General features: G+C 37.4%; 1 protein-coding gene across 1 annotated transcript; it reads right to left on the reverse strand.

Moving 5' to 3' along the window:
- Window positions 1-1896: 1896 nt before the first annotated feature.
- Window positions 1897-10247, reverse strand: alkal1 (ALK and LTK ligand 1). Its single transcript, XM_029430152.1, has 6 exons — window positions 9606-10247; window positions 9033-9314; window positions 6718-6771; window positions 5977-6060; window positions 4350-4423; window positions 1897-2416 (listed from the first exon to the last, which is right to left on the reverse strand). Exons 2-5 carry the CDS (start codon window positions 9301-9303, stop codon window positions 4359-4361), a joined length of 474 nt encoding a protein of 157 aa, XP_029286012.1. The 5' UTR covers window positions 9304-9314; window positions 9606-10247; the 3' UTR covers window positions 1897-2416; window positions 4350-4358.
- Between the last annotated feature and the right edge of the window lie 216 nt (window positions 10248-10463).

Raw genomic sequence — 10463 nt, forward strand, 5'->3', positions numbered from 1 at the left:
CAGTGCAGTTTGAGGTGACTAGCTTGTGGTTAAATCATTGAGGTGGGTCTTCTCTGCTGCTGAGCTTGGGCGCATCTGGGTGCAGTCTGACAGGAAACAAATGGCCCGGCTTTGGTCTCTACTTATTATTTATCGCCCCAGCATTTCTCGGAGGTATCAGAGGAGGGATTTGGTGCTTGTGTGTAATTGTGTTAGAGCCCTCCCACATGCTGTCCCCAAAGCGTCTTCTGTCTCCTCTCCTAATCTATGCTGTTTGTCTCCAGATAAGTGATATCCTCCTCAGATTAGGATCTGGTGTCCCTGCCCTGCCCACCTGGAGGGAAAGGGATCCCCAGTGCAGCTCCGTGTGGTGCAAGTTGTATTTTTAGCCTCCTAATCCTTTTATAGCTTGAGCAGAAAACATCACCCGTTTCCATTAATTGTTCGAGGTCATCGCGACACAATATTTCAAATAAGTACTTGTTTTTGCAATATTAAGGATTTCGATGGAGCATACATTTTTAAGATGGACTCTTCTGTTCCCGAGGAAGCTGTGATTTGTGGCAGAGAGCCAATCGCATATTTTATGGCCCTTCAGAACAAGGCCATCTCACATAAAGTTGTTAACGCCACATGGATTGAGATTTGCAGATATAAAGAAAACAAGATTTGTTTTATGTAATATTTCAGTTCACAACCTTTTGCACTGACTGCTTCCCCTGAATGCTTTTTAATGATCTAACCATAAGCCAAACTGTGTTGAATAATGCACGATCCAAAGTCTGTAGAGACTTGCTGGCGTGAGAACTGAGCTGTTGTAATCTTTGGATGTTTCCTTCAGAACCTAGTCTTGCAGCATCATTTGTACATGACTCAATATTTATTTCACTATCCTAAAAACAATCACTGTGACTATTCCCCAGGCACTTATCTCAGCGCAAGATGATACAAGCTGACAAGAAGAAGAATGTTGGATCCTGTTTATTTTGTCAGGACTTTAAAGCACCCTCTGACTGTAAGAGAAAATCATTTAAACTCCCTGCAGAAATAAACAATGATCAAGAGATACATTAAATGGCCGCTCCGATGCATTTACCCACTATTGGAAAGTCCGAAAGTGAGTTTTAATCTCTTAAAAATCTCATACATATTGTTTGCTGACACAAATTGGAAATTATGTTCGCAGCATATATGATTTCAGACATTTAATAAGAGGCTGGAGGTCTGATAAACCAGGCACACTTCAGTCATTGGATTATGATAATCTGGAACAGGTTTGCTTGAAATAGTTATGCCTTCTAATCTGAATTTGTCAACTGTAAAATACACTTAATTTTGACACAAGTTTGGTAAAAGACAAAAAGACGCTGTGAAGAAGGAGGTAAAACTGTGATGATTGACTTACATTGAAATGTATTTTCCACAATTGAATCTCAGTTGAAAACTTCAAATGTTTAAAATGCCTTGCACATGTGATTACTCAAGGAGTTCTCTAAGCTGTGGCTGATCGTATCCAAAGTGCTGTATATTTGGTTCTTTTAAGCTTGAATTGCTTAACATCCTGCTGAGTTCCATGATATCTGACAGCTACGATTGACTGCCTGAACTCTTGCCAAAAAAACTATAGTTAGAGGGAAATCAGCCATGACAACACCTGCTCAGAGGAGCGGGACAGAGAAGACTGCATCAGTAAGGCGCTGAAAAATAAATGTTTGAGCCAGAAAGAAAGTAAAATAGTAATTCCCACTGCAGCAGGTTTGTAATGAAAGCCAGTTGTGTTCAGTGTTTTTCAAATGTTTACAACAATGACACAGAGTTGAGTTTGGTGATAAATGGTAGGCCGTCGTTAAAGGACCACACACACAGTTACTCTGATTCCCTTCATCTCCAATAATAGCAAAATATGCTGTGCTTCAATATTCTTTATTGTTCAATACTGCAGTGCATAATCCCCACTGATGTCATTCCACATGTTCTCATTGTCAGCAATCACTCAAGTGCCAAATAAAATGTAATGAAGACGAGGAACGAGCATGACAAATCTTTCAGACCATTTTTGAGAATATAATATCGGCATAATAGTGGAAAAGGAATTCATATATAAAGGAGGGAAACAGAAAAGCTTCCTCTCCATCAGATATAACTTTTATAACCACAATAATCTGTGAAATTATTATATACATACCATTTCAATAAATATGTTTATTTAATATTAAATTAATGTGTCCTTACAAATATATGGTACATACAGGTACATTAAAAATAAAAAGCACATCCAGTCAAAAACCAACAATGTCCATCAGCCTTTTCAATAATGACAACAAGAACAAAAAACTAAAAGGAAACACTATAAGCACAACAATGTTCATATGACTGCTGTGGATTTGAAGGCACTTCCTTGGCAACACATTGATCCCTCTTCCAATTCTTTTGGGACCTGAAATCAAACAAGAAAAGAAAACTTAGATTAAAGTTAAACATCTTCAGTTTCTGCTCTGAAGCTGTATTTTAGGTTGAAAATTCTTCTGTCCAGTATTGGCGAAGACACATCTTTACATCTCTGCCTTTCTAAGGGAGTCGTGTTGTCAGTTTCTAAAGAGGGTCATTAATGGCCAGCCATTACTGGAATTCCTCGATGTTATGTCTTAGGCTGAGATGTAAAGATGTGATGTCTTAGTTCATTCAGGATGACTAAATAATGAAATAATGAATCACTTAATACACCTTCAAAAAGCCCCTCGATTGTGATATACATTTGTCAGATTTCTCAGAACAGTGCAGACAAGATCGTATTATCTGATTCACTTGCGAAACTGAATACCTGAGAATGTGTCAGAATCTTCCATTTTTATAATCACCAGAAGACCTATACCACGGAAAACTCAAATGGCTACTTGTGTAGATGAACTGTCTCGCGGTAATCGCTCACCAGCTCGACCTTACTGAGTTCACAGAGAGCATACGCTTTTACAAATGCTGGATTTAGGACTAGACAGCAATGAACGCATCAGACCTGCTGTCATCGAAGATCACCTTAACAAAGGGAGGACTGTGAATACGTCCGAAACGACTGCACTGACGATAGTCTGAGTCCTACCTTCGTCTCTTGGCTATGTTTAGGTTTAGGGAGAAGCATGTAGAAATGTTTTTGGAAAGAACAGTTGACCTGGTAAATTGATAGTTAATTAAACTTTAGTAAATAGTTATTTAACTATAAACCATCAAAGAAATGCAATTAAACTATGATTTCTTTTTTATTATAACAGTTTATAGTTGCACACATTATACCATTTTAATATATACTATATTAAGTTTTTGCTAATGATTACTAAAAGATCTGTAAATCTTTAAGACATCTTTTATAAAACATTTACAGACTTTACATAGATAGATGCAGCAGATATTTACAACACGTTGTTAAAGGTTAATAATTGGTTTGTAAACAATCTATAAATATTATTTAGATGCTATTATAAAGTTGCAACTGTTGATTATAATATCTTGTATAATACTTTGCAAAGCATCTTTGAACATTATTTAGATAGATAGTTCATAGACTGGTCCATCTATCTATGTAATGTTCAAAGATGTTTTACAAACTATTTCTTATAATAATTAACAAATACTAAATAAAGCTATAATGCGTGCAATAATAAACTATTAATAAATAGTTTACTAATGTAATCAGAATGCATCGTCTCTTATCGGGTATGATACAATCACTAATAAACAAATTGTTTCATATCATACAAAGAAAAGATTAAAAAATTTAAAGATATTATCAATTATCATTTCATTGTTTGTTAACTGTAAAAAAACCCAGTATTAATTACATTTTAATTAACTATCAATTTAGCAATTATTAATGGTTATTATTATTAAGTCTTACCCTCATAAGAAAACCACCCTGATCTCTTCCTGTTCATGTAGTTCTACTTGTCTTTATTTACCCTCAGATTGTGCATTACTTTTTATAAAATGTTTCGTTTTAATCTCATGGGGCAAGGACGAAAAACTTTACTTTTCATGTCATATACAACTCCCGCCAGGCAGCATTTAAATTAAGGTTCAATTCTAATTAAATACATAAGAGGCTCTTCCTGACAGGAACGTTTATCAAATTTTCCAACAGCAAGAAATTCTGTATCCTCAAAGACTACAAATTACAGATGCACCACAGACCATGTGAGCGTCTGTTTTTCTTCAGTTGCACATCTTCCTCCATGTCTTAGAAATATATAAATGTATATACAAAAAAATAAATGTGTCTATCTTAATTGATTATTTTTACTTTGACACATTAGAGGATGTTGACAAGGAATCAGAGTGAACTGAACCCCACCCAAGAAGAGAACAAATGTTTTACTCACATGCAATATCTACGATTGCATGCAGAGCGGACTCATTGCTAATCGTGTTAGCAATCTTGCACATCTTTTGTAATCTGAAAAAAAAGACAATAGGAAAAAAGCCACACACACGTTAACATCATACCACCTTGTATTTAAACACCAAAATAAAATGTCCCTCTCAATAGCTGGATTCTTAAAAATTGGAAGCAAAATGATAGAAAAACAATCTTTAAAAGTCTGAAATTCATACAGGATACAGGTCCGGTATTGTAACTCTGATGTTTAAAAAATAATGCACTAACTAGTACTCAAAACATGATAGTGTTAATCAAAGTGAGAGAAATGTTCATACCAATGAAAAAGACGTACAGTATGACGCAGTACTGACGTCAGAAGTGTTGCAATATACATTTCAAGTTGTTCATTTAACAGCCCTGCATGTAAAGCACACAATCACTTGTTCTCTAATATCATAATCAGTAACATTAGCATGAGAAATTAACCATGTATTTAACAATGCTCTCATTCTAGTCCAACAGACAGACAAATGGATCCTGATTGTATCCACAATGTCCCCGTGTCTGGCTTAAGCTAAGCTACCTGACTGTATATCACAACAGGACATTTATCCGTTGCTTTAGATCTGACTTGATGCTTACTTGACTGCATCACAAATGCAAAAAGGTAGCTCAAAAAAATGAGCTCTTTTCTCAAATTCACTCTGTCCACAATTAAGACAAGTGTGACTAAACAGATATCCATCCCTCACAAGGGAGCATTGTCTGCGATCATTCTTTGATGTTTGCTTGACGTCATCTCCTTAATTCCCAGATGTTTTACCATCCCAGAAAGAAGGATTGCTACATCAGTTTGAAAACTGTGGTTATAGCTCTGGGTGAGTCTCCATCAGCGGTTCCCAACCCCGGGGTTCGTAACCCTCCAAGGGTTCGCATGGTAAAGGGGACATCGCTAATTGGTTGAAATGTTTGCAAATCACAGCAATATGCAACTTGTTACAAAGCCAAGGGGTCAGAAATAGATATTGTTTTGCTTCAAAGGGTCATACGCTAAAACGGTTGGGAACCTCTGCTCTATATGTAAATCATTTTATCATAGATCCATATAATGTAAATACAATTAAAAACATAATAAAGAAAGTAATGCTTTTCCATGATTGAAAAGCAGCCTGTAAAAACGTATGTATTTCTCTGTAGTTTTAAGTATTCATGACTAAATATGCAACAATCAAAGTTAGGAAAGAAACATCCTAATTTACCAGTTATCAGTTAAGCACTCAGAAACTCAGCTAATCTGCTCCATCTGGACTGTGTGGGTGTGGTTTGATCAGATAACAGCCTACCAACTGTGATCAGATCTTTATTGAAATATTGTTAAATCCTGATTGGTGTGTCTAAGTATGTGACATTTTCAACCCATTTAAAACCAGGAAGAAGAGCACAAAAAAAGAAAGAAAAGAACCCCCCACCAATAAAGAAATATCAAAAAACTGTTCCAAATATTGCAACAAAAAGAAAATCATATGGGGACCACTCACAGTACGAATCATTTAAAAAAAACAAACACACATTTGCTCTGGGAGCGCATTATAAAAAGAGAAACATGAGAAGAAAAAACGCATACATACATGCTGGTGTTGAGCAATCCCTTGTGTTGTGATAAAGTCTATGAAAGTGTGTTCTGCACTCCGACGAGAACTTGACTGGTCCTGCTTAATAGAAAAGGTCTCATCAGGCAAAGTTAAAATGTTATTATTTCCTCTTTATCTATTTTGCCAGTACTGTATAACCAAAGTGAAGTGAATTTAAGGAATCAACATTAAAAAAAAGACAAAGTGAAAGTGAACATTACACAATGACAGGAATGGTTAAGGAGTCAGGGTTGAACTGGATTCAGTGAACAGAGGACTTGAGTCTTCAAATATAATGACCTCTAAGAGTAACTGAACCAACATTTAAACTTTCAGATTTTCACACCAATAATGAAGTCTACTCAGAGGTCCTGAGACAAATAATCAGCTTAACCTTGCACTGCCTTCAACTTAATTCTGTCGGCTTTAGACCATGTGCTGTTTCTCTGCACTACTGCCCTATAGCTAAGCCAAGCAACCCTCTTCTGACCCACAGGAGTGCCAGTGTTCATGAAGCTTCCAAGACTTACTGTACGTTGTCTTACAGGAATTGTTTTCTCAAAGGGGCAAAAGTAAGAAATTCCAGCTGAAGATTGCATCGGAAACATACCAACTATTCTCGGATAGATGTTTGCCAGATAAAATAGTTTTGCAATGTCTGGAAAGGATCTCAGCGAAATGCAATCGAGGCTGAAACTTTGCGCTCAATATGTTGTTTTTCAATGGTGATTTTCTTACCTGTGAAATGCTGAATGAATTTGCCTTTCATGTTTACATCTCTAGGAACAATTTCTGGAAAAGAAAATCACTGTTAGGTTGTCAATCAACAATCATTTTACAACAACTGAGAACTTTAAGAAAGTTACGCACAGTAATCATGATGAATATGATTGTAACTGTCAAAGTCACCGTCCCCTGCATATATCATTGTATGATGGAGGAAATATCTCCACTTTAGGATCAAAAGATCGGTTTAACATGACGCTGCACAATTTTTCATGATTAATATCCTTAAAAGTGATTTTACAGCACTCCCTGCATCGTATATAAACATCATTTCTACGCATGATTCTAAATGAACATTATTCTTTGTAGATCTTGTTCATCAGTAATGCAGCAAATGTAATATTTCTGGTCCCCCCCCCCCCCCCTTTCTACTCAATCTCCACATTGTCCGCTCTAACAGGCTAAAGAGATTATTTTATGGGCGTTTAATGCTCATCAGAATAAGTCTATGCAAGTAGTTACTCTGCTAACATTACATTAGCCCCCAGACCCAAGTAATGCTGTAACTGTTGGAGGAGGATGAAAGATAAAACATTTTAGCCAATTTAAAAAAACCAGCACAGGAGTTCATTTGAAATACATTAAAACTCCAGATATAAAAAAACAAACTAAACCAAAAGAAAAGAATAAACACACCTATATAATGTACTCTTCTATGGACATATAAAATGGAATAGAATAAAGCACGAAGCCTAAAGCTTGACAGTCTAAAGCCTTTGTAGTGTGCCTACAAGTGAAACCGTAACAGATAAAACCAATTGTAAAATAAACAGTTCCCTATTATTCTCTGTCCTACCATACAGCTGTCATTCTGAAGACGCAGCTCTGGCTTCTGAGTAACACACAAAGCCAACTACAGGGTGAACACACCAATGGGTTTACAGATGTTTTTCCTTCCCCCTCATTGTGTTCAAAACATCTATCCTTGCATGACCAAGGATCTTTTGGAAATGAACATGCACCAGTTGCTAATATGCAGCTTTTAATATCCTCAAAAGATAAATTCCATCTAGTCAGTGGTCTGAGAAAGGTACGTTTCCAATTGCTTAAGCTGGGGCCGAGACTTTGAGCTTTGCCTGCGCAACATCTCAAAAACATGATCTAATTGACAGTGATGGAAGAGAAAATCTGATATTGCAGATAAACAACACATTATGTTCACTTTAGCTCTAATAAACTCTGATTGAACATACCGATCCAAGACTACATCCCAAACATAACGTTGTCCGTTGCAGCCATATAAACAGTTACAATACTTGGTACTTTTCCATATTACAGTCTGATTTGGGCCAAGCTTCTGTCTTGGATCTCAGATAATTGAAGAGGTATGTATCAAAGATGAACATAAATGGCTTTATTCCAGTGCAGACATAATGCTTTATTTAAGCCAATAAAGGCTGAGCTGCACCAAGCTTATTCCCACTTGTCAGACTCGGCTCAACAACCAGTTAGGTCAGGAGAATTGGACAAGGATCAATTTTAGCAATAATAATATTGAGGTCAATTTATTAAGGCAATATATAGAAGCGCAAATCCGTACCTTGGACTGGATTGCTCTAAAGTACCCTCACATTCAAAAGAAGTGACTTTGATACAGCGCTGTAAATTACATGAATGTGACTCAGCGACAGCTAGTCTTGTCTCTCTGCCGTGATATGTCTTGCGGAGACGCTTGCGATTGGAGATGCTTACTGGGACGTCACAGTGTGTTTGTGTGTGAGTGCGCGTGGGTGGTCATCATTCATGTTTAAGATTCCACAATGAATCACACTGAATTAATCATTCACAAATTTGGTGCAACGATGCTCCTCCTACATGAGCACCTAGTACCTATCCACGTCTCCGTCCATCAATCAATCACAGTTTGAATGAGGGAGCAATGTGTCCAAGATAGAGTTGGAAAGGTACCTCTCAGAAATAAGAACACCAAGCATGATGAATGTGACATAGCCCTTTTTTCCTGCACAGATTAGGCATGCCTTTATTACTTGCATTATATAACCACGAGTTGGACATTTGAAGGACAGAAAAATCTGGACAATGTACCATTTATTTGAAGACTTTTCTTGCCAAATACAATTTAGGAACAGGCAAACCTTTTTCTGTTCCATATATCTTGACTTAACATGCATAAACCAAGTCAGCCAAACTAAATAAGGCTCCTACATAAGGTGAACAGCACAGACCAAACCAATGACAGCTGTCTTCCACAGTAAAATGGGGATTATATTTTGATCAGGACCTAAAAATAAATCTTATCAGCTTACCTATGAGTCTACTGTTATCCAGCCTAGGAACATAGAAAGGCTTTTCACGGGAGGAGGACTTCATGTCTTGGGCTGAAGTGAAGAGTCCACTGCTACAGCGTCTGGAGATGAGTTTGTCCCGTTGCTGGCTGTCTCTGATAACCTGTAAGATTAGATCCAACAGGGTCCTTCTTTCTTTCTGCTTGACGTCCTTGCTGTCCATACACTGGCCCGAGGTGATGAGCAGAAAGAAGATAGTCAACAGAATGTGCCATTTCCTCTCCACCTGCATGACTTCACTGTCTGAAAACATGAGTAAATAAGTTTTGTTACACATGGTTTCTATTCAGTCTATTTAATTATAAAAAAAAACATAAAGACAACTGTACACTTTGCATTAACCCCAACAGACATATCAGGACTGCTTTCCATTTGAGATCCCTCACATTCCCAAAATTACTAAAAAGACGTACGTTAGAGGTAACATACATAGCCTCTAAAAGTGGAATAAATCACCAGCAATTGCCTGGTGCAATCCACTTTACGCAGCAGTAAAGGGTAAAACAAATATGGTCAATCTAACTTTAGACTTACTAGTTTAGGAGTTAAGGTTGGTTATGTCCTGGAGAGTGGACACAGTTGTCTTCAGCAAATCCTTCCAGGCGTTGTCTCTGGTACGGATAGAAGAGAGAGTACAGCCGGCAGATTGTGCTCACCAGCGTCTTTCTTGAAATAACGCGTCCCTATTTATACGAGGAGCCACCTTCCTGAAGGTAATACAATCGATTTCGTGTGGGTGGTAAAGCAATGTTGGCATCTTTGGTGCAATTTCTTCCAGTGGCATTCGCTCACTTTGGCATGCACCCCTCCTTTACGCACCAAAACATCCCTAGTTGTAGTTTTGCAGGTTTATTCAGCTCCAAATAAAAATGACCTTTTACAGAGAGAGTAATGATTTAACATCTAAAAAAGAGCCCCATTGAATATTCCATTGAAAAAATAAACGAAAAAGACGGTGGCGCGGCAGCGCGCAGAAAAGTAGTTTTCCAAAGGACTAACTTGTTGGATGTTGGATGCAGAGAAGAGAAGAATCTGTGGGCCTGTAAGCTTCTAGCTGACCTGTCAGCGTGTCGATGTTTTTGCTCACCGATGTCCAAGTCTTGTGACCGCCTAAGCGCGGCAGAGAATGTGCCTCCAGTAGCCGACATCCGGCAGTTTTCCTTCAATGAGTAGAAATCTATAATTGTGATAGAGCTTTTTAAAAATATGAAATTCCAGGGTACATTTAAAATGCATTTGAAAGCGTGTCTAACAAGTTAATGCTGGCTCAGCTGTCTGAATTAAAAGTCCGACCTTTACATAAACCAAAATAAATGAATGCAATAATTATTTAGTGCATGCAAATTGTTTCATGTTCTGTCATTTAGCCTACAGTCGGAATTTAATAGACTA

Source organism: Cottoperca gobio, chromosome 4, assembly GCF_900634415.1.
Source record: "Cottoperca gobio chromosome 4, fCotGob3.1, whole genome shotgun sequence".
NCBI classification, from domain to species: Eukaryota; Metazoa; Chordata; class Actinopteri; order Perciformes; family Bovichtidae; genus Cottoperca; species Cottoperca gobio.